Below are 24,855 nucleotides of genomic sequence, written 5' to 3'. Positions count from 1 at the left end.
CCAGGGCTGTCACAATTTGCCATCGAACTTCTGGCTTGCACCGCCTCAAGCGTTTGGTCAGAAAGGACCTTCAGTGCAGCTAGAGGCATTGTCACATACAACAGAAGTTGCCTAGGTCAAAAAAATGTTCAGTACCTCACCTTTATTAAAATGAATGAGGCATGGATCCCGGAGAGATACTGCCTGCCCGAAGACTAGGTTAGTCCCCACACAGCATCTCTGCCTGCAGGCTGCTTGACTGCCTTCTCTGCCACCAGCAACAGGGTCCAGGACTCCAGGTGGATTCCTGAATTTTTGAGGCCGCTACCAAAAATATAATAATTTTTCTGGTGTGTGTACATGCCTAATTTTTCTGGCTGCACTGTGGCTGCAACAACAAAACAAAAGGCATTGTGTCAATTCCCCTTCGTGATCCTTACCTTGCCGCGGTGAAGGGGCTTGCATATCACAATGAAGCAATTGCCTATAGGAGTGTGTTGGGGGCACACCCAAGATAATAAGATAATTGCTTCATTGTGGACAGACCAAATTGGATCAGCTGGACAGTCACTGTTGTTCTGTCACTGAACTACCTCAGCCTGACCATATGGGCTGGAAAACCACCATCGCCTGCACTCTTGCCAACATGCGCACGAGCACGGTCATCACTACACAAACATTGCCGCTAAGAGGACTGACATTTTATGTCCTGAGAGTGTCAACTAAAGACAACCCTTTGCGGCAGTGCGTTCAACAGTGAGTTTGGTCTGTCAGTGTGAAGCAGTACACTGCTAGAGATGGCCCAAACGGTTCGCCGGCGAACTTCCGTGGTTCGCGATCACGGCAAACCAGGAACTTTTCCGGAAGTTTGGTTCGCCTCCATAGTGCACCATTAGGGTCAACTTTGACCCTCTACATCACAGTCAGCAGGCACATTGTAGCCAATCAGGCTACACTCTCTCCTGGAGCCACTCCCCCCCCTTATAAAAGGCAGGCCCACCGGCCATTACAGTCACTCGTGTGCCTGCATCAACTAGAGAAGGGACAGCTGCATCAGACTCTCTCATAGGGAAAGATTAGTTAGGCTCTTGAAGGCTTGTTAGCTTGCTCCTTGCTGATTTCTTATTGCTAAAATAGCACCCCTCAACAGCTCTTTTGAGAGCTAATATTGTTCTTGTGATCTATTTTTTTTTCTGTGTGTCCCACTGACAATTGTGTTGCATAGACAGCCTTGCTAATTCATACTGTGTGTGTGCCACTGCCAGCCAGGCCCAGCACATTCAGTGACTACCTGTGTGTGTGACAGGTGCACATTGTAATACCATACCCAGTACTGCATATACCTACCTGTTGTGTTCAGTGAACCCACCTCATCACCTGTTGTGTTCAGTGCACCCACCTCATCACTGCATATACCTACCTGTTGTGTTCAGTGCACCCACCTCAACAGGTGTTGTGTTGAGTGCACCCACCTAATCACTGCATATACCTACCTGGTGCACTCAACACAACCTATCTGTTGTGTTGAGTGCACCCACCTCATCACTGCATATACCTACCTTTTGTGTTGAGTGCATCCACCTCATCAATGCATATACCTACCTTTTGTGTTGAGTGAACCCACCTCATTACTGCATATACTTAGCTGTTTTGTTAAGTGAACCCACCTCATCACTGCATATACCTAGCTTTTGTGTTAAGTGAATCCACCTCATCACAGCATATATACCTAGCTTTTGTGTTCAGTGAACCCACCTCATCACTGCATATACCTACCTGTTGTGTTCAGAGCACCCACCTACCTACGTGAGTGCACGCAGTGTGATATACACCTAGCTACGTGAGTGCACGCAGTGTGATATACCACTCTGTGCATACCTGTTAACTGCACCTGTGTGACTGCACATTGTATTAGTCAAGTCAGTGCACACTTCATCCCCCCCAATATGGACAAAACAAAAGGCAGAGGCAGGCCACCTGGCAGGTCTGTTCAAGGTCACGCTGTCGTGATTTTGTGCGGCCCTCAACCAAAGTACAGTGTTCAGAAGAAGGCACGTGCCATCAACCCCAAATATTGTCAGGACGTAGTTGACTATTTAACACAGAACACCTCATCTTTCTCAGCTTCCGCACGGAAGCGTGACATATCTTCCTCCTCCTGCTCTGATTCTGGCACCCCACTTAACACTGAGGTGGCCGCCACCACCAAAGTGCCATCACCCCACGGCTCAGCGGTGTGGACATTTTTGTGTGTGTCTGCCTCAGATGAGAGCAATGCCATCTGTTCTCTCTGCCACCGAAAATTAAGCCGTGGAAAGACCAAGACCCGCGTAGGGACAACTACCTTACGAAGGCACATGATTGCAAAGCTCAAACTGCAATGGGATGACCACCTGAGGAAAAGCACACAAAAGCAAAGCCACACACCGCAGTGGAATATACCAGGCCGGAATTTTTTCTCAAAAAAGGCGATACCTAAACTGTACCGCGATGTTGAAAGGCAAGTGGTGACATCTCTGGCACACAGCGTTGGGTCAAGGGTCCATCTGACCATGGATGCCTGGTCTGCAAAGCACGCTCAGGCCTGCCCGAAGACTAAGTCAGTCCCCACACACAGCATCTCTGCCTGCACGCCGTGTGACTAAATCGCTCCCCACACAGCATATCTGCCCGCAGGCCGCTTGACTGCCTTCTCTGCCACAACCAACAGGGTCCAGGACTCCAGGCGGATTCCTGAATTTTTAAGGCCGCTGCTAGCAGCGACCACTATACTAATACTATACTAATTTTTACGATGCGTGTACATGCCTGCCTAATTTTTCTGGCTGCACTGCAGCTCCAACAACAAAACAAAAGGCATGTACATGTGCCCATTCCCCTTCATGATCATTACCTTGCCGCGGTGAAGGGGCTTGCGTATCACAATGAAGCAATGACTGCCGGCTATATGAGTGTCTCGGGGGGTGGCACACTAAAGATAATAAGGTCGCTGCTTCATTGTGGACAGACCAAATTTGGTCAGCTGGACAGTCACTGTTGTTCTATCATTGAGCTACCACAGCCTGGCACCCATATGGGCTTGAAAACCGCCATGGCCTGCACTCTCGCCATGGTGCGCACCAGTCCAGCATGGCTGTCACAGCGCAAACAGCTATTGCACAGTGAGTTTGGTGTGTCAGTGTGAAGCAGTACTCTAATTACACTCCCTGATTGATGTATAAACATGCAAGATGTTTTAAAGCACTTTAGGCCTGCAATTTAGCATTCAATGTGAATTCTGCCCTTAAAACGCTGTTTTGCGTCAAATCCAGATTTTTCCCCAGGACTTTTGGCATGTATCCCATTCCGCCATGCCCCCCTCCAGGTGTTAGACCCCTTGAAACATCTCTTCCATCACTTTTGTGGGCAGCATAATTTTTTATAGTTTTCAAAGTTCGCCTCCCCATTGAAGTCTACTGCGTTTTGCGGAAGTTCTTTGCGCAAACCAAACTTTTTGTGGAGGTTCGCGAACCGAAAATCGGAGTTTGGGCCATCTCTATACACTACTTACACTATCTGATCGATGTATACACAAGCAAGATGTTTTAAAGCACTTTATGCCTCAAATAAAGCAATGCAATGTGATTTCTGGCCTTTAGGGATTGTAACCCTACTCTGCGTCAAACACGTAATTTTCCGAGTGTCTTTTGGCATGTATCTCACTCCACCATGCCCCCCTCCAGGTGTTAGACCCCTTGAAACAACTTTTCCATCACTTTTGTGGCCACATATAGTCCCTGTATGTTTTAAAATTCGTCTGCCTATTGAAGTCTATGGCGGTTCGCCAAGTTTGCACGAACACAAACTTTTGAGGAAGTCCGCATTCGCAGTTCGCGAACCCAAAATCAGAAGTTCGAGCCATCTTTACTTGGCCATTCTGCTGATCCTCTGCCTCTAATACTTTTAGGGCACGTTCACACCTAAGCGCGGAATTGCGCGATACCCGCTAAGTGCAAACCGCTAGCAGTTTTTAAAACTGCTAGTTTTATTGTACCCTATGGCAGTGTTCTTAATGCTGTCATCGCAGGCATTTTGCGATTAGCGATAATCACAAACGCATTACCTGCAGCGTTTTGGCAGCGATTTTGGAGCGACCGCGATTAGCACGATCTCTCCCAAAACGCTACTTTGTCCAGTGATTTTTCTGCGTTAAAATGCAGAAAAATCACCCGCTCTAACGCTAATCGCTAGCGTTTAGTGATGTTAGATGTGAACAGGGCCTTAGCCAAATAGCCATAGACTCTGAACAAGCATATGCAAATCAGGTGTTTCTGACATAATTGTCAGATCTGACAAGATAAGCTGCATGCTTGTTTCTGGTGTTATTCAGACACTATTGCATTCAAAAAGATCAGCAAGGCTGGCAGGCAACTGGTATTGATTAAAAGGAAATAAATATGGCAGCCTCCATAGCCCTCTTGCTACAGTTGTTCTTTAAAAGATTCAACTGGCAGTTGAATCAAAGACAAACAAAAGCAAACTGATTATATTTCTAGTTCAATAAAAAAATAGGCTATGTTACTTTATATCTTTACTAGTAGACCCAAGCCTGTTTAAAAACGGGCTCTAGGTTTTTTTCTTAACGCTGCTGCCAGTCACTGCGCATGCGAGCACACCCGTCCGCGTGCCCCCGCCGCGCACCCGCCGCGTGCGCACGCAACTGCCCGCCCACCAACCTTCCTCCCTGGTCCCTCCAGATGTACGTTACTGCGCACATGCGCAGTAACAAATTACCAGGGACACAGGGATAGAGAGGTTTTATTAGGTAGGATGATAGCTAGCTAGCTAGCTAGATAGATAGATAGATAGATAGATAGATAGATAGATAGATAGACACACATACCACTCTGCTTCCCATTCCGGATCTTGATTCAGCTCTCCTGAAAAAGAAAATGGAAGCTGAAGATTAAAAAAATTACATTTTAAAAAAAAAAACACTTAAAGAGAAACCGTCACCGAGAATTGAAGTTCATCCCAATCAGTAGCTGATACCCCCTTTTACATGAGAAATCTATTCCTTTTCACAAACAGATCATCAGGGGGCTCTGTATGGATGATATTGTGGTGAAGCCCCTCCTACAAAAAAACTCTGAGGACCATGGTACTCCTGGCAGTTCCTTTCTGTGAACCTTGTTACATTGTGGAAAATAGCTGTTTACAGCTGTTTCCAACTGCCAAAACAGCAAGCAGCAGCTACATCACCTGCCAGCAGTAAAAATGTCACCATGTGATAAATGTCAGAATGTTAATCAGGGATTTAAAAGATTTTACAATGGGCAAACACTGACTAAATCAAATTTCACTGGAGTTCCTCTTTAAAGGACCACTGTCGCAAAAAAAAAGTAGGCAGTTAAAATCTGACAGAACCAACAGGTTTTGGGCCAGTCCATCTCTTCATGGGGGATTCTCAGGGTTTTATTTGTTTTCAACAGCATTTCCTGAACAGCAGTTGCAAAGTCTAACTGACAAAACAGTGCGCAGTGAGTGATTAGGGAGGCTGGCTGGTATCTTACTAGTTTGGCAGTTAAACTACTGTTTGGGGAATGCTCTTGAAAACAAAGAAAACTCTGAGAATCCCCCATGAGGTGCCACTGCGTTGGGAGAAGGGTGACACTGGGTGGGGAGGAGGGTGCCAATAGGTGGGGAGGAAGGTGCCCGTGGATGGGGAGGTGGGTGCCACTGGGTGGGGAGGAGGGTGCCATCGTGGCTGGGGAGGTGGGTGCCATTGGGTGGGGAGGAGGGTGCCACTGGGTGGGAGGAAGGTGCCTGTGGGTAGGGAGTAGGGTGCACATGGGTGGGAGGAAGGTGCTTGTGGGTGGAGAGTAGGGTGCACATGGGTGGGGTGGAGGGTGCCACTAGGTGGAAAGTAGGGTGCCCATGGGTGGGGAGGAGGATGCATCTGGGTTGGGAGGAGGGTGCCCATGGGTGCGGAGGAGGGTGCCACTGGGTGGAAAGTAGGGTGCCCAGGATTGGAGAGGAGGGTGCATCTGGGTGGAGAGGAAGGTGCATCTGGGTGGGGAGGAGGGTGCCACTTTGGGTGGGGAGGAGGGTGCATCTGGGTGGGGAGGAGGGTTCATCTGGGTGGGGAGGAGGGTGCCACTTTGGGTGGGTAGGGTGGAGAGGAGGGTGCCACTTTGGGTGGGGAGGAGGGTGCCTGGGCAGAGAGGAGGCAAAAAAAATTGATGCGCCAGCCGCGCAATGCGGGGAGTGGGGGCTGCATCATTCCTCCCTCCCTCCGGTTCTCTGAAGCTGCCTACTGTGTGTGCCCTCCCCCCCCCCCCCCCCGGGATGCAGAGTTTGCGCATCGGTGATCATTTTACCTGTATATGCGCTCATGCGGCTCCCGGTACGAGCGCATAGACAGGTAAAATGACCACCGCTGCACAAACTCTGCATCCGGGGGGGGGGGGCACACACTGTAGGCAGCTTCAGAGAGCCAGAGGGAGGGAGGAATGATGCAGCCCCCACTCCCCGCATTGCGCGGCTGGCGCATCGATTTTTTTTTTCAGTCACCTCTGAGGCTCTGCCTAGCCCGGGACATTGGGGGGTGGCAGCGGGATAGCGGGAGGGGCCCCCCAACCCGGAACAGTCCCGCCGAAAACGGGACAGTTGGGGGGCATGTGGATGCATTACAAAGCTAATTCATGCCTGCCAGGAACACCATATATGAGAGATATGGCTTCAATACTAAAGATCAAGGTCAGCCACAGAATATAGATCAGTATGTCACAAGGCTGAAACAGCTAGCTGAAACTTGTGAATTTGCTGAACTGCACGATGAACTAATTAGAGATAGAATAGTACTTGGATCAAGGGATATCAAAGCAAAGGGAAGAATGCTGAGGATATCTGACCTGACCTTACGAAAAGTTATAGACATGTGCAGAAGCCATGAACTTACAGAGCACCCGCTACAGACAAAGCAAGACAGAGAAAGAGACTGTTCATTACACTACAAAGTCACAGAATAGAAAGGAGCAGACACCCAGAATGAGAGCACAAAGCAATGCAGGGGTGAGCAGGAACTGTAAATATTGTGGAAGCAGTCACACCAGGGGTAGACTGTACTGCACAGCTTATGGCAAAACATGCAGAAAAAGCAAAAGACTGCAGACAGAAAAGATAAATTATACAAATGACTTCAGAATGGGGAAACAGCAACTCTGAGGAATCTGTCCTCACGGTTATGCTGGGGATACACGGTACGTTTCTGTACCGTGTATCGACCAGCTGATAATATTCAGCTGGCCCGATCATGCCACTCGACCCGCGCCCGCTCGATTCCCGCCGGCGGACAATGACAGGGAATCGAGCGATAAGGAAGCGCCGGCGGGGACGAGCGGCAATTGATCCGCACGCACGTGCGAGGATGTGCCGGCATCGAGCAGCATACTTCTATACTCCACTTGACATGTCACATGACATGCAAGAACAACTGGGAGCTGTACAGAAGTATGCAGCATAAGGCCTGGTTCACATTGGCACTAAAAAACGCACTGTTCGTGGATGGTGACGGAACATATCCTAACGGATGGTAACGGATCCAATGTTAACCTATGGATCTCTTACCATTGCTCCATTAGAATGGATCCATTGCTCTGAACCATGGCCGTTTCTACCCCCGTGCGGGGCGTGCCGCCGCCCGGGGCGCTGCTGGGAGGGGGGCGCTGTGATGGAGGGGGGAGCCGCAGCCGCGGGGAGGGCAGCCCGACCTCTCCCAGAGAGAGGAGACTGGCGGCGAGAGAGCAGCGCTTGGAGCCAGCGAGGTGAGTAGTTTTCTATAGCGCTTCCCTGCGCATTACTCTGCACTTCGTCCGAGGGGGGATCGCATGGAGGGCGGCCCAGGGAGAGGGAGGGAGAGGTCGGGCTGCCCTCCCCGCGGCTGCGGCTCCCCCCTCCATCATGGGGGGCACCTACCTAACCTATACTGGGGCAGCTACCTATCTAACCTATCCTGGGGGGCACCTACCTATCTAACCTATCCTGGGGGGCACCTACCTAATCTAACCTATACTGGGGGGCACCTACCTATCTAACCTATGCTGGGGGCAGCTACCTAATCTAACCTATACTGGGGGGCACCTACCTAATCTAACCTATACTGGAGGGGGGCACCTACCTAATCTAACCTATACTGGGGGGCACCTACCTAATCTAACCTATACTGGAGGACACCTACCTAATCTAACCTATACTGGGTGGCAGCTACCTAATCTAACCTATACTGAGCGGGCAGCTACCTAATCTAACATATACTGGGCGGCACCTACCTATCTAGCCTATACTGGGCGGCACCTACCTATCTAACCTATACTGGGGGGCACCTACCTATCTAACCTATACTGGGGAGCAGCTACCTATCTAACCTATACTGGGGGAAGCTACCTATCTAACCTATACTGGGGGGCACCTACCTAATCTAACCTATACTGGGGGGCACCTACCTAATCTAACCTATACTGGGGGGCACCTACCTAATCTAACCTATACTGGGTGGCAGCTACCTAATCTAACCTATACTGAGGGGGCAGCTACCTAATCTAACCTATACTGGGGGCACCTACCTATCTAACCTATACTGGGGGGCACCTACCTATCTAACCTATACTGGGGGCAGCTACCTATCTAACCTATACTGGGGGCAGCTACCTATCTAACCTATACTGGGGCACCTACCTAACCTATACTGGGGGGCAGCTACCTATCTAAACTGGGGGGCAGCTACCTAATCTAACCTATACTGAGGGGGCAGCTACCTAATCTAACCTATACTGGGGGGCAGCTACCTATCTAACCTATACTGGGGGGCACCTACCTATCTAACCTATACTGGGGGGCACCTACCTATACTGGGGGGCAGCTACCTATCTAACCTATACTGGGGGGCACCTTCCTAACCTATACTGGGGGGCACCTTCCTATCTAACCTATAGTGGGAGCATTAACTTATCTAACCTGTATTGGGGGCACCTACCTACCTAGCTAGTCTATACAGGTGACAACTATACTGGCTACCTATATTGGAGGCACCTACCTAACTAACCTATACTGGGGGCATCTACCTATCTAAGCTATGCGGGGGGCAACTATTCTGGCTACCTATATTAGAGGCACCCACCTAGCTAACCTGTAGTGGGGGCACCTAACTATCTAACTTATACCGGGGACGCCTGCCTATCTAACCTATACTGTGGGCAACTATACTGGCTACCTATACTGGAGGCACCTACCTGGCTAACCTATACCGGAGGCAACTATACTGGCTCACCTATGCCTGGCTACCTATACTGGGGTACCTATAGCTGGCTACCTATACTGGGGTACCTATTCTGGGGGAATCTATACTGAGTGCAACTAGACCTGGCTAACCTACACTGTGGGCACCCATACCTTGCTTCGGGGGGGGGCGCAATTTTTACACCCTCGCCCTGGGTGCATTTTAGCCTAGAAACTGCACTGCTCTGAACGTTCTGAAAACTTGGGTCTGCAATTTTTCCGGATCAAAGGACACGTCACATTGAGCATGGGGTAACGGAACAGATAAAATACTGATACCTTTAAAAAACGTATCAGTTTTAGACCTCTTTCACACTACATGCGATTCCAATTTTTTATACAATTCAATTTTTGATTCCAATTAAAAACTTAGCAGCATGCAGTACTTTTTTTTAATCGGAATCAAACATTGGATCGTATAAAAAAATTGGAATCGCATGTCGTGTGCAAGAGGCCTGAGACAGATATTTTTTGACACGGATCAGTTTTTTATCTACAGTACAGTGTGAGCCGAACCTTAAAATGCCTAGGTGTAATGAAGAACAGAGGAGAGTTTGGATCTGCCCTGCCACTGGAGTAGGTAGAAAATACTGTGCTGTGCTGAATAGGGAGAGTGTCAGTGGTAACACTGGTTTGTAGTTCTACAGCAATGTGTAGAAAATTAATTTGCACTAGGTGAACTTCTTACCAGTAACTGAGAAATGCCCTGTGAGCCTCCCCTCCTGCCCAGAGGAATGTAAACTTACTTTCATGGAGGTCTGCACCTCTGCCCTGGGATTTCATTCATCACTCCCAGTGGCATAACAAAACCTCCCCACCACTATTCCCAAGGAGGGAGTGCTGGGGAAGAGCAGACATTGATGAATACAGCAAATGCTAGACTATCAGTATAACAGCGGAAGGAGCATGACAGCGAGACACAGAACAGGGGAGTGCAGCTATACATTACAGCCACATGCAGATTGCATCAAGGTCTTGACAGAGCGAGTTACCATACCAAACATTCAAGCTGAACTAATTTCTTGCACAATCTCCTCTATCCCCGCCCCTCCAAATTTCCGATACAAAGGGTTGCACTATTGCCATTGGAGTGACTTCTAGAGGCCGATGTTTTTTTTTTTAAAGCCTTTTCCAAGGCTTCCATAAGCTGATTCTGAAGGGGGTGGAGAGATTACCATTGAATGAAAGCGGGCAGAGCTGCAATGATGCGGCCACTGCTCCTGTCACATTAGCAAAGCTGGCCGCTCTGTCCCTGTGTGTAGCCGCTGCTGCTGCACAAACAGACGTGCTACTATGTGCAGAGGAAAGCAGCGGGCGGCTGCAGACAAATTGACACTGCATCATGGTGGGGAATAGCGTGGACGGCCATTGGGACACTGCTGCCTGCTTTTTCCTGGGCCTATTCGGCCTGCCCACAAATCCGGCCCTGATGACAAGAACCTAATTAGGCTCCTGGAGAGAGCAAGAAAACTAAACCTGAAGTTAAATAAACAAAGGCTGAGACTAAAGGGGCCCATACACCTAACAATTTTCCCATCGATATACAGCAGATTCGATCACTGTGATCGAATTTGCTGTGAAATTGTTGCGCAAACGCTGACAGAACAAATGATTTCTGTCCGAAATCAATCATTCCCCATCGATTCCCGTCGATCCGTCCGTGCGGAAGATTTTGCTTGATCACCGGCGGGTCGGGAGTGCGCCGATAGCGGCGTTCGAATGCCCGACGACTGACGCTAGTTGCAATACATTACCTGCTCCGCCGGCGCGTGTCCCCGCTCTCTCCGCGGTCACTCCTCCGTGCTTCGCTCCTCCAGCTTCACGGAACTTCCTGTCCCGGCAGGAAGTTTAAACAGTAGAGCGCCCTCTACTGTTTAATTTTCCCCGGCAGGAAGTTCAGTGAAGCTGGAGTAGCGGAGCACGGAGGAGAAGACGGAGAAGACAGCGGAGACCGGGGACACGGGCCGGCCAGATCAGGTAATGTAATGCGACTACAGCTCCACAGATTGTGATCGGTTTCATGCTGAAATCGATTCACAATCTGTTTGCAGTAAAGGCAGCCATACGATCCCTCTCTGATCAGATTCGATCAGAGAGGGATCTATCTGTTGGTCGGATCTGATGGCAAATCGACCAGTGTATGGCTACCTTCAGTATCCTATATGGGGCATATACTATCTGTGGAAGGTCTGCATCCAGATCCAGAGAAGATAAGAGCTATTATGGAGATGTCAAAGCCAGAAAATGTACAGGCAGCACAGAGACTTTTAGGTTTGTAAACTATCTTGCAAAATTGCTGCCTCTCTTATCAGATGTATGTGAACCCCTCAGGAGGCTTACCAAGAAAGACTGTGTATGGGTATGGCAAAGCAGCCATGATGAATTCCTTGACAAAATAAGAACACTAGTCACTGCTCATCCAGTCCTCAGATATTATGATGTCAATGAAGAACTAACAATTCAATGCGATACTAGTGAGAAAGGACTTTCTCTCTTTTGCAAAACGGTCAGCCTGTTGCCTTTCCATCACGTGCACTGTCACCAACAGAGCAGAGATATCCCCAGATTGAAAAGGAATGTTTGGCCATTGTATTTAGCTGTCAGAAGTTTGATAATTATATACATGGAAAGACGCTTGTCAATGTTGAGTCAGATCACAAACCACTTCAAAGTATTTTCAAGAAACCCGTTCTGGGAGCCCCAAAACATTTACAGCACATGATGCTACAGTTACAAAAATATAACTTAAAAGTTATGTACAAAAAGGGCTCTGAGATGTACATTGCAGATTGTTTGTGCAGAGCAGCACTACCTCAGAAACATGTCACAGGAGATAGCCTACGTTATGAAATATTTTCCAATCAAGCTGAAGAAAGTTTTCAGTGTGAAGTAGAACAAATTAACTTTACAGAATATTTGATTGTCAGACTCCAGACTGCAACAAATTCAACGACATACTGAGCAAGATTAATTATTACAGTTGCTGAAAAAAACTGTTCTACCGGGTTGGCCTGATCAAAGGGAATAAACACCAATGTGCAATTAGAGACTTCTGGGGCTTGATTCATAAAACGGTGCTAACTGTTAGCACGGCTTTTTGCGCATTTTAGCGCAAAAACGTTATAAAGCACTTTTCACAGCGTGTTAACAGTTAGCACCATTTTGTGCAAGCCCCTGGGGTTTTAGAAATGAAATCACCATACAGATTGGAATTTTGTATAAAGGACACAGAGTCATCATACCCAAAAGTATGCATCCAGAAATGATCACACAAATCCATTCGAGTCACCTCGGCATAGATGCATGTCTTCGGAAGGCAAAGGATGTAATACTTTGGCCACAAATGGGTCCAGATCTCATTTCTGCAATAAAGGACTGCAATAATGGCGATTAATTTCTACGCAGGCAGATGAAGGAACCTCTTATGACACACAATTTGCCAACTCTACCCTGGAGTAAGCTGAGAATGGACCTAGTCTCTGTGCAAGGATAGGACTATCTGATAACACATTACGTCACCCCCATATCACAGCCAATCAAGACAAGGCAAGGCCGAATGAGCTGTAAAAATAGCAAAGACAATTATAAAAAAAAAAGCCAAGAGAGATGGCAAAGATCTTTGGAAAGCTATCTTAGATTGGAGAAACAGACCAACAGAAGGGAATAAAAGTAGTCCAGTCCAAAGACTTATGTCCAGGGCCGGATTTCTGGCTAGCCAACCTAGGCCATGGCCTAGGGCGCCAGAATTTTAGCAGTGTTTGGGGCGGCTGAGGGCCCGGAAAGTGCGAGCAGTGCAGACAGGGGTGTCGGAGTAAACAGCATCAAAGCGCCCAGCCACCAGCTGAAGCCTCCACTGCACCTCCTCCTACTGTAAGCAGCCAGACCAGATCTGTCCTCCACGCCCTGCATTGTGTGTAAATGATAGAGATGGGAAGTTCGGATCTTTTCAATGATCCGGATGATTCGAATCGGATCATTGAAAAGATCCGGATCTTGGATCCGAATCTCGGATCATTTTACTACCGAAGCATTCGGGGTGAAATGACTAGCAGGACAGGTCTTTCCCTGCTGTGGACAGGAGAAGGGGAGGGGAGTGGACAAGAAGGGGAGAAGATGGACAGAGGGCAGGGAGTGGACAGAGATGGGAGGAGGGACGAGCAGAGAGCAGAAATGTTTGCACACAATACCCACATGCTGCAATCATATGCTTTACATATATTTCACCTATATGCTCATCTGTATACTTTGACTGCAAACGTCGCACAGTGAAGGAAAGCATTCCCAGAAGATAAGTGCAGCTGTTTAGTGCCGAGTGCAGTGCAATCACAGTGCCTGCAAAGTTACTGAGCTGTGCTGAGCCAAAAGCTTCCAATGTGATCACTGTGCACAACTAGGAACAGACAGCCTGTAATGGGCAGCACGTTATAGCCAGTATGTGTGCTCTACACATATCTGACAGTGACACCCATGTCCCCTCTCTCTCTACCTCCTGTCTCCCTGCAAGGCTGCCTCGCATCCAACAGAGCGATCCATCTCAGCTCTGCTTCCAGGAGCCCGCTGAGAGGGGGCGTGTCGCTTCTGGCCTCGCCCCTTTTGCGATCCGAATCGTTCATTTTGATGATTCGGATGATCGACTCATAAAATAGATTCGGATCAAAGATCCGAATCGTTCATGATCCGGACAACACTAGTAAATGATGAGCAGCAGGCGGTTGGCAGGCTGAGTCAGGTGTCACATGACTCACTGGTGTGGCGGTGGGAGATGAAAGATCCCTGCGGGGCACAGGGAGCGGGAAACGATTGTGGTGGAGGCTTTGCACTATCCCCAGCTCCAGCCTATTTCTGCAGGACAGGGTGTACGTAGAACAAACTGAGCAGCCAGTGAGGGAGGTAATTATTTCCAGCTTAAATTTCCGCAGAGGCCGGGGAGGCTCTTCTAATGTTTAGAGTCACAGAAGCTTCTTCATATTTACCTCTCCGTGCACGATCTACTTCCTTCCTCCTCCTACAGGTCTGCTGTCTCTCCGCCCCTCCCCCTTGGCATTGTGGTAGTGTGGAGCTGTATAGAGCCGAGCAGATCTTCTGGAGGAGGAAGGAAATAGTGCCTGCACGAGAGGTACAAATGAAAGCACAGCCAGCATTGCACAGGGTGAGGGAGAATAGAGGCAACTCTGCATTTTTTACCACAAGCATTTTTACACTGCATGTGAAATCATGCTGCAGCCTTTTCTCCTCAGGTTGTGCAGCACAGACTCTGCAGGCAGCGTCAGGAATGTCAGGCATGTGTGAGGCAGAGAGCACTGACAGGCTGCTGCTCAGCTCTACAGATTTCATGCCTGCTTGTTTTGCATTGCTGCTGTCTGAAACTTTCTCACACTAGTCAAGACAATGTTTGTTTGGGGAGAGAAGTGGAAACACTGGGGGCTCAGGCACTGTTTCTCGTGCGTGCGTGTGTATTGCCCACTCTCGCTTTTCTTCCTCTAGGCTAGCTTCCCACCATTCCTCTCATCTTTATGCCCACTTGTCCTGTCTCATACTGCCTACCAACCCTTGCTATGTGGTTTTCTCTATCCATTCTCCGTTTCATGCTCTGTCGGCACTATCTGTAAATGTCTTCCAATGTATTTAATAACACTAACATCTTCTGCAGCACTTTACAGAGAGTACATAGTCATGTCACTGACTGTCCTCAGAGGAGCTCACACTCTGACCCTACCATAGTCATAGCCTAATGTCCTACCATATTATTATGTATTTATATAGCACTGACATCTTCTGCAGCACTTTACAGAGTACATAGTCATGTCACTGACTGTCCTCAGAGGAGCTCACACTCTAATCCTACCATAGTCATAGTCTAATGTCCTACCATATTATGTATTTATATAGCACTGACATCTTCTGCAGCACTTTACAGAGTACATAGTCATGTCACTGACTGTCCTCAGAGGGGCTAATTTCTAACTCTACCATAGTCATAGTCTAATGTCTTACCATATTATTATTATTATGTATTTATATAGTAGCAGTAGGGTATTGTACCGTGTTAGCCATCAGTAAAAGCAAGATTTTTTTAATCAGAATGATACCATTTATTGGCTAACTAAAAATGTAGTTAGCCAATAAATGGTATCATCCTGATTTAAAACTTCTTGTATTTATATAGCACTGACATCTTCTGCATCACTTTACGAAGTACATAGTCATGTCACTGACCTCAGAGGAGCTTACAATCTAATCCCTACCATAGTCTAATGCCCTACCATATTATTATTATGTATTTCTATAGCACTGGCCTCTTCTGCAGCACTTTATAGAGTACATAGTCATGTCACTGACCTTCCTCAGAGGAGATCGCAATCTAATCCTACTATAGTCATCGTGTAATGTCCTACCATGTTATTATTTTTATTATGTATTTATATAGCACTGGCCTCTTCTGAAGCACTTTATAGAGTACATAGTCATGTCACTGACCGTCCTCAGAGGAGATTGCAATCTAATTTTAACCATAGTCAGTGTCTAATGTCCTATCATATTTTTATTTTGTATTTGAATAGCGCTTGCGTCTTCTGCAGCACTTCCTCAGAGGAGCTCAAAATCTTATCCCTACCACAGTCATAGTTAGGTCAATTTTGAACAGGCTTCATTTAGCTGTCTGGGGGGGTGGGGGGAGTTGGGGGGGGGGGGGCGCCTGGTGATAGCTGGCCTAAGGTGTTGAAAAGTATAAATCTGGCCCTGCTTATGTCCAGAAGAACACAAACTCTTCTTCCCACAGTTCAAAAGCTTCTGGTTCCCAAAGTGGTGGACGGAATAGTTGAACAACTTGAAATTAAATGCAAAAAAGAAAAACTGCACTATGATAAAGGAGCCAAGGAGCTCCCTGAGTTGGCTATAGGACAATCAGTACACATGCAACCAGCATCTTCCTCAGGTGATGGACTGTGGCGGAAAGGTACATGTGTGCAGCAAATTGCTCCACGCTCATAAGTAGTGCAGGCAGATGAACATTTTTAATGAAGAAACAGGACATTTCTTAGAGCAACAGAGGAGAGAAGTGATGCAGACAATGAGGAACCCTCTCCGACAGACAGAGACAATCCAGCTGTGAACATACCAGACAATATTGAAATAAAGGTGTCATCAATGGATAATGCTAATCAAGGCAATCTTTATTGGGGTGTAAAGTAGAAAATGCAACCAAAAAACACACATAAAACTATTTAAAAACATATGAGATGGAGTGCCCCACTCATCACATACACAGCCAACAGCCAATCCAATCACCCTCACACTGGTACCGGCATAACACACAAAGGGCTTGATGCACAAAAGAGTGCTGTTAGCACGGCCGTTTCGCGCAAATTTTCACGTTTGCGCGAATTTGCGCACGCAATTAAACGTTTTATTGTTAGCGTTTTCGCGCAAAAAAATCGCGTTTGCGCGCGGAAACGATAAAGATTTCGGGCAAAAATTCACGGTTGCACGCGAAAACAATTAATTGCGCACGGAAATTCGCAATGAAAAAAATTCACGCGAAAACGGCCGTGCTAACAGTTAGCACTCTTTTGTGAATCAAGTCCAAACTCCGGTATATTCAGGTGGCAGGGGGAGAGAGGCATATCGGCTGTAGGATGGCAGTAACAATTTCAGCCTTGTATAAATGAAGTTAAATGCGTAGGTCTCACCAGACTTCAGGATGTTTATGCCAACACAGGACTTCTCCTGAAAACGCAGGACCTCCTTTGACACTCAGCCGCCACCTCTCGGGAATGCGGCTAGGCAGACTGCTGATCCTCTGGATTGCTCCACCTCAGAAGGAGAGGTACTTCCAGGGTATGCTGACCGCCGCTAAAACCCCGCCGGCTTGTACTGCTGGGGAGAGTTCCACCAACTCCACGGGGTGTGACACCACCCACCGATGCGTTGCGCCCACCCACTGCGAGGTTCAACTGGGTGTGCGTGGCAGGGGCTTGATCACCACTTCCTTATGTGCGTTCCAGCGTGGGGGTATTGGGCAGGAAGTGGGCGGAGTAACTCCTTTGTAGCCACTGCCTCCAGGACTATTCTTGCCCAATCCTGCTGCAGGATTCTCGGCTTGTCACTTAACCCATCATGGTAATGTATCCACCAGCGGTATTGTATACAATACAGAAAATATGCATGAAAGTAAAGTCACTACAGAGTTGCATACAGGAAGAATGGATGAATATATACACTGTCCCGCATCCTCAGGAAAAGAGGTCACTTACATTGTACTTAAACGCAATCTTTCACAATGGTAACGCAACATCTTTGCTGCAATGTCGTCTTTTAAAGAGCACCTTACACATACAAGATGTGATAAACATTGTCCACGTATGGGTCATACAATGCAATCATCACTGTAGAAAAGGGGCAAAGTCCAATCCACTGTTCAAGCCTGCCAGTTCCAGGGAATTTAAAGTGTAAATCCAGCCAGACTCTTGCTGGAGGAGTGCCTTCTCTCTATCCCCACCTCTCCCAAAATCGGGTAATTTGTATATGCCCTTGAACTTGAGTCCATTTGGGTTACTGCCATGCTTCACTCCAAAATGTTCAGTCACCGAACTTGTATATTTGCCATTCTTTTGCAATCCAGCCCGAATATCACTTAAATGTGCACCAATTTGTTTTTTGAGAAGTCTCGTTGTCATACCAATGTACATTTTTGGACAGGGGCACCTTAGTTGGTAGACAGTCCATTCGGAGTTGCAGTTAATGAAACTCCAAATTTCCCATTCTTTGTCACCCGTAGAGTTGGAGAAAGACTTTCACATCCACCAGCTCAAACACCCACCACACCTAAACATGCCATTCGGTGGTTTTCGTCTCGGCCACATTGAATCACTCTGAGGCCTGGAACCCACTGCAAAACGCAATCGCTAATCGCAATAGCTAGCGTTTTGTATGAGCAGTTTGTAAGTGATTTCATGAGCATTTTAGGGAGCGTTTTTAAAAAGTGTATCAATTTGCCAGCGGTTGTGTAGCCATTAGCGATTAGCGTTTTAAAGTCCGATTGGTCCTTTCAATTAATTTTAATTTTGTTACACTGTGCAGTAACTTTAAAACGCTAGCAAAATCGCTCCTTGCAGGTTTTGATGAGAGATTACGACAGCATTTATATACTTTACATTGAAGCTCTAACGCTCCCAAAATGCTGCATGTCCTGCGTTTGCGATTTCAGGAAGCGCAATCGCTCCAGTGGAAGTTGCCCCATCCATTAACATTAGCTGAGCGTTTTGGCAAAACGCTAGCGTTTTAAATCGCTCCAGAAATGCTCACAAAACCGCTCTTGTGGGTTCCAGCCCTAAGGGGGCAAACGAGAATGGACAAGCATGACTCTCATACTAGAGGCACGTCGTGCAACTATCATTGGTCTGTCATCCACAATCCTGGCAATTTTTGGATCCGTCAGAAGGACAGGCCAATGGCTACTTAGCACCTCACGAATTTTATGCCACTGTGAGTTGAAAGAACTAACAAACCGCAGGCCATCTCCTGCACAGACCCTTTTAGTTCTGCTACCAAGCAAATCTCTGCGTGGGACACTCACTGCCTTCTCAAAACTGGAGCAAAGAGTTTTATGCCTGTATCCCCGTTCACAAAAACGACCATACATGTCCCGCGCCTCGGCCTTGAAATCAATTACACGTAAACAATTACGCTGAAGGCGCATGAACTGGCCCATGGAGATGCCATCTTTTAAACTGCGTGGGTGATGGCTGGTGGCATGGAGTGTTACCAGCTGTGGGCTTGTGGAAGGTCCTAGTTAGCAGGCTTCCTCCCTCCATCCAAACCCACAGATCCAAGAAAGACATGCCAGATCGGCTCCAAACATAAGTAAGATTAATATTACATTGATTGCAATTAAGCAAGGTTATGAAATGGTCAAGTTCCTCCTCACTCCCCCTCCACACCACCAGCACATCATCCATGTGCCTCAGCCACATCTGTACATGCTTTTCAAACATGTTCTGGAGGTACACATCTTGTCGCTTCTCACATGCCTAGCTGGAGACAGGGAGCACCCATCGATGTGCCTCACACCTGCCTAGTGGAAGTTCTCAAACATGAAACAATTATCCTCCAGAATAAATTGCATAGCAGTGCAAATAAATTGGCTATGAGCGGGTATATCGGGACAAGCATCCCACAGGAAAAACTCTAAAGCGGGAAGGCCCACCTCATGAGTGATCGACGTGTAGAAACTCTCCACGTCAATCCCTACCAAGATGTCACCAGGCTCCACCCCAACCTCCTCCATGTTTCTTAAAACATCCCGAGTGTCCAAAACAAATGATGGTAAAGTGGACACAATGTCCTGTAGTTTGGCATCTATCCACTTGCCCAGCCTCTCAGTTGGACCATTGATTGTGCTGAGTGACAATTGGTCTTCCTGGACGGTGGTTGAGGTTTTTGTGTAAAGCATTGAAAGACAATATGTGCTCACCTTCAGGTACTCCCTCTCATCATGATTTAAAATACCTGCTTCCCCAGCATCATCGACCAAAATATTGACTTCCTTGGTCACCCTGTCATAGGGCCTCGATCACAGATGGACATATGTACTTTTGACCATCAAATGCCAATTTGCCTCTTGGAGGTATGCATCCCTTGTCCACAGGACCACATTTCCCCCCTTATCACTGGGCCTCACAACAATGTCCTTTGCTTCCCTTAACTCACCTAAGGCTCTCCTTTTGCCCTTTGTTAGGTTATCTCATCCCCTTCTTTCCCAATTTATAGTTCTTATATATAGATCCCCTAAGCTCGATTGGCATGCGGGGAGGGCATATACCTAGATTTCTTTTTTAAGGGTTGCATTTGAGATTTCCCCCAAATTATCAGACACTAACCTTTCTGTCTTAGTCTGGTAGGTCTCATCCTTAAAGGGACTCCGAGCAGTGCAGAAACTATGGAAAGATGCATATCATTTTAAAGCTCTCTTTCTCCTCTTTCTAATGATATATAAACCACCACCCTACGTCTTTTAGTTTTCGCTATTTTCGCTATTTTCGATCGCGAAAATAGAGAAAACCAAAAGGTGTAGGGCAACGATTTAGGTGTCGCCAGAAAGAGGAGAAAGAGAGCTTTAAAATGATATCCATCAAGCCATAGTTATATTGTATTACACAGGACGACACTTTCCCCAGTGTCAGCAGCTCCATTCTGCTGAATGCAGCTGCTGACTTTGACAAAAAATCGCCCTGTGTAATACAATATAACTATGGAAAGATGGATATCATTTTAAAGCTCTCTTTCTCCTCTTTCTGACGACACCTAAATCGTTGCCCTACGCCTTTTAGTTTTCTCTATTTTCGCGATCGAAATCGCGGCCGCTGCAATTTCAATCGTGAAAATAGCGAAAACTAAAAGGCGTAGGGTGGCGGTTTTTTTATCATTGGAAAGAGGAGAAAGAGAGCTTTAAAATGATGTGCATCTTTCCATAGTTTCTGCACTGCTCGGAGTCCCTTTAAAGGAGTTATCAGGCATTTAAAAAAAAAAGTTTTACTCACCTCGGGCTTTCTCCAGCCCTTTGCAAGCCGACTGTCCCACAACGACTGCTCCGCTCTCACCGTGCGCGAAGACCGGGATGGCAGCGAGAGCGGAACAGTCGGCGTGGGACAGTCGGCTGCAAGGGGCTGGAGAAAGCCCCAGGTGAGTAAAGCTTTTTTGGGGGAAAAATACCTGATGATTCCTTTAAATGCTTCAGGATTTTTCTATCACTCATTGTCAGGACTTGGCCCTCTGCTTCAGTGACAACTTCCTCGGGGTAATGTGACCCCACATTTTGTGATTCAATTTCACCAGTATGGCCATACTTCAACCTCAAAAAGACGTTTCGGACAAAGAGCTGTAGGTCCTTCTGAACTTCAAACTCCTCACCACTGTGGACTGGTGAGAAGGAAGGGCCCTTACTAAGGAGGGAAATGTGAAAAATCAGACAAATTAATGATGTTATTGGAATTCTTTTCAACAGGTGCAGTGGTTGGAGGTGTCGTATCAGGAACATTTTCCTTTGTGAACTCACACATTGTCTCACCAATTGGTTCTTCCCCTTTCTCGGGATTTGAACCCTTAAAGGGAACCAGAGATGAACGAGACCTGGAAAATGAAAAAATATTTTGTACATACCTGGGGCTTCTTCCAGCCCCATGAGCATGGATTGCTCCCACGCCGCCGTCCTCCGCTGCCTCTATCGCCAGTACCGGGTCCAGTCACTTCCGCCGGAAGCGGCCAGTTGGACGCATCCACAGGGACTCCCTCTGTTGCCTGCTTTACGCATGTGCCTGTGCAGTACGGAGGGAGCACACTGCGCTTGCGTCGATTGGCCCTGACTGGCCAAAGTGACGGGACCTGGTAACGGCGGATAGAGGCAGCGGGGGACAGCGGCGTGGGAGCGATCCATGCTGATGGTAGTGCAAAAACCTGGAAAGGACCCCACAGTATGCGATTCATACAGGTCTATATCACTGATAAACAGACACCAAAGTGTTGGCACTTAGACTGGAGACTGTGATACAGAAGCTGATTCACCTGGATTATGTGGCTTTATACGCAATAGATCCACAAGGATGAACATTCGTAGGTTATTGTCCAATTTACAATTCCTTCATGCGAGTTCTGGGACTAGAGTCATTCTAGATGCTAATAAAGCATTTGACTCTATTGAATGGCCATATCTGATGAATATTTTGGAGTCGTTTGGCTTCGGTCCCAGTTTTCGCAGATGGATTCAAAACCTATACACTGAACCTAGAGCAAGGATCAGGGTCAGACTATATCAAAACCTTTGTGTATATACCGCTGTAACAGACAGGGATGGCCTCTATCCCCTTTATTATTCACACTGGCAGTTGAACCTTTAGCTCAGGCGGTACGATTATCCCAGAACATAAAAGGCTTAACCATACATCATATTGAAGAAAAGATATCATTATACGCCGATGATATGCGTATAAATATTTGGCTGATCCTGGCCTTTCATTAACAGCAATATTGAATTTATATGAAGAATTCGAAAGTTATCAGGACTATTAAATGGTCAAAATCAGTACTCTTTCCTCTAGACTTATTTAATCATAACTTGATATCCTCAGCTTTCAAATTAATGATTGTGTAAAAATGTAAATATCTAAGAGTGTGGATTCAACGTGAAACTCACACTTTTCTAAATACTAACCTATTTCCAATAATATCAAAATTAGAATCTCAAATAAAAAAATGGACTGCATTGCCGTTAAATTTGTACCGTAGAATATGTTCAATAAAAATGATCATAGCTCCCAAACAATTGTATATTTTACAAATGGCTCCCTGTTGGATACCGATGAAAATCTTTAAAAGATTGGACTCTATACTCTCCAGTTTTCTATTGGCAGGAAGTACCCCAAAAATTGCCTTACGTACTATCCATTAAGTCAGGAGGTTTTGCTCTTCATGATTCCTTTGCATACTATCTGGCCTCCCAGCTATTACCTATTAAAAAGATCTGATTCCGATATGAATACAGATGCAGACACAGCATTATTATATGAGGCACTTTCCAATGTTATTTATAGGGGAGAAGTGCCAGTAAAGATAGGGGAACTTCTCTAATTCAACATACCATAAAAATATATAATAATAAAGTGAAAAAATTGTGCGCTCCGTGCCCTGCAACCATGCCCCCTAGCACCCCCCTATGGCACAATACATTTTTACTTGAGCTGAGGAAAATTCCTGATTTTTCTTTTTGGTGCAAACTGGAAATAAAATATGTCAATCAGCTATACTCTAAGGGCTCCTCTTTAAGGATTTCAATACCCTGAGACAAGAATACCACCTACCAACTCATACTCTATTTCGATATTTTCAACTACGCCATGCATTGCAAGCCCAATTAGGTCTCCATAATGTACTACTAATCCCTATGACTCTGGAAACCCTTTTATTACAAAAAGATATTTCAAGATTAAAGTGAACCTCCGGACTAAAAATCGACTCAGCAGAACTGAAAAGGCTTGGTGTTACTTTAACAGTTTCACAGCATCAGAACTTTGTTTTTCTTACCAAAGCATAATTTTTAGCTGCATTTTTAGCTAAGCTCCACCCATCAAAGAAAAAAAGTCCGGGCTTTTTTTCCCTGATGCTGTGCAGAGCATGATGGGATTTCCTGTTGTTATTCATGGGAGAGGTGCTTAGGACACAGGACAGTTGGAACTGTGTCTCATGCTCCCTGTCACCTCCTTTCAACCAAAAAGATGGCTGCCCTCATGAAATCAAGCATTTGCCTGTTCTTTTAAAACAGAATGGGTAAGAGATTATATTACCTATCCGTTTTAATTAACATAACTAATGTAACTTAATGACAGTATGTTTGTTTAGGCTGGAGTTCCTCTTTAATCTAGATATTATGACTTCATTATGCTCCACCGTCAAAATAACAATACCAGTTGTTATAAAGTAAAGTGGCAAAATGAGGATAACCGCTGATTCAGAAAAGGTAGAATTTCATGAAACTTACCATAAAACACGAGACAGGGTAGTGCAAATTAAATGGCTGCGTCATGCATATTTAAAGAGACTCTGTAACATTAAAAACATCCCCTGGGGGGTACTCACCTCGGGTGGGGGAAGCCTCCGGATCCTAATGAGGCTTCCCACGCCGTCCTCTGTCCCACGGGGGTCTCTCCGCAGCCCTCCGAACAGCCGGCGACTGTGCCGACTGTCATTTCAATATTTACCTTTGCTGGCTCCAGCGGGGGCGCTGTGGCGGCTTTCCATTCCGAACTACACGGAAATACCCGATCTCATTCGGGTCCGCTCTACTGCGCAGGCGCAGGAGACTTGCGCCTGCGCAGTAGAGCGGACCCGACGGCGATCGGGTATTTCCGTGTAGTTCGGAATGGAAAGCCGTCAGAGCGCCTGCGCAGGAGCCAGGAAGGTAAATAATGACGTCACCGCTGCCCGGACTCCACGGAGGGCTGCAGCGAGACCCCTGACGGATGGAGGACGGCGTGGGAAGCCTCATTAGGATCCGGAGGCTTCCCCCACCCGAGGTGAGTACCCCCCAGGGGATATTTTTATGTTACAGTTCCTCTTTAACACCAGTACGATTATCAAAAATGGGAAAAGATCACACAGATCAATGTTTTAAATGCAAAGCACTAAATGCTAATGTTTTACATTGTGTATGGTACTGTCCACAAAATCAGAGTTACTGGAAATCAGTAATTCATTTCATCACCCGTAAGCTTAATCTCCCGGTAGTGCTGTCATACCAGGCCTGTATGTTGGGGATCCTGGGTGACATGGCTTGCGGATCGCACAAAAAAAACACTAATTCGTATTGTCTTATTTTACGCAAGGAAAGCTCTTAACACTAAATGGAAACAGTCCACTCCCCCTACCACTCTTGATGTGGATAGAGCTGGTTAACAAAACACTTCCTCTATACAAACTAACTTACCAAGCTAGATAACAACTTGAAGTGAACCTCCGGGACTAAAAATCTACTCAGCAGAACTGAAAAGGCTTTGTGTTTCTTTAACAGGTTCA

The 24,855-nt window shown here is 46.7% G+C and overlaps 2 protein-coding genes across 3 annotated transcripts in view; one reads left to right on the top strand and one right to left on the bottom strand.

Moving 5' to 3' along the window:
- LOC137509446 (scaffold attachment factor B2-like) overlaps positions 1-24,855 on the bottom strand; it is a 996,257-nt gene that overhangs the window by 145,102 nt on the left and 826,300 nt on the right. Inside the window, exon 9 of the mRNA XM_068233833.1 lies at positions 4,862-4,898. Coding sequence (XP_068089934.1) covers positions 4,862-4,898 — 37 coding nt within the window. The remainder of the gene's footprint in view (positions 1-4,861; positions 4,899-24,855) is intronic.
- LOC137509359 (uncharacterized) overlaps positions 14,323-24,855 on the top strand; it is a 117,613-nt gene continuing 107,080 nt past the window's right edge. Inside the window, exon 1 of one of the 2 annotated variants that reach the window (XM_068233826.1) lies at positions 14,323-14,443. The gene's annotated coding sequence lies outside the window, so the exon portion shown is untranslated. The remainder of the gene's footprint in view (positions 14,444-24,855) is intronic. The other variant, XM_068233828.1, reaches the window with a different exon arrangement.

This window comes from Hyperolius riggenbachi, chromosome 1 (genome assembly GCF_040937935.1).
Source record: "Hyperolius riggenbachi isolate aHypRig1 chromosome 1, aHypRig1.pri, whole genome shotgun sequence".
Classification (NCBI taxonomy): Eukaryota; Metazoa; Chordata; class Amphibia; order Anura; family Hyperoliidae; genus Hyperolius; species Hyperolius riggenbachi.
This window is presented reverse-complemented; position numbering and strand designations above follow the sequence as displayed.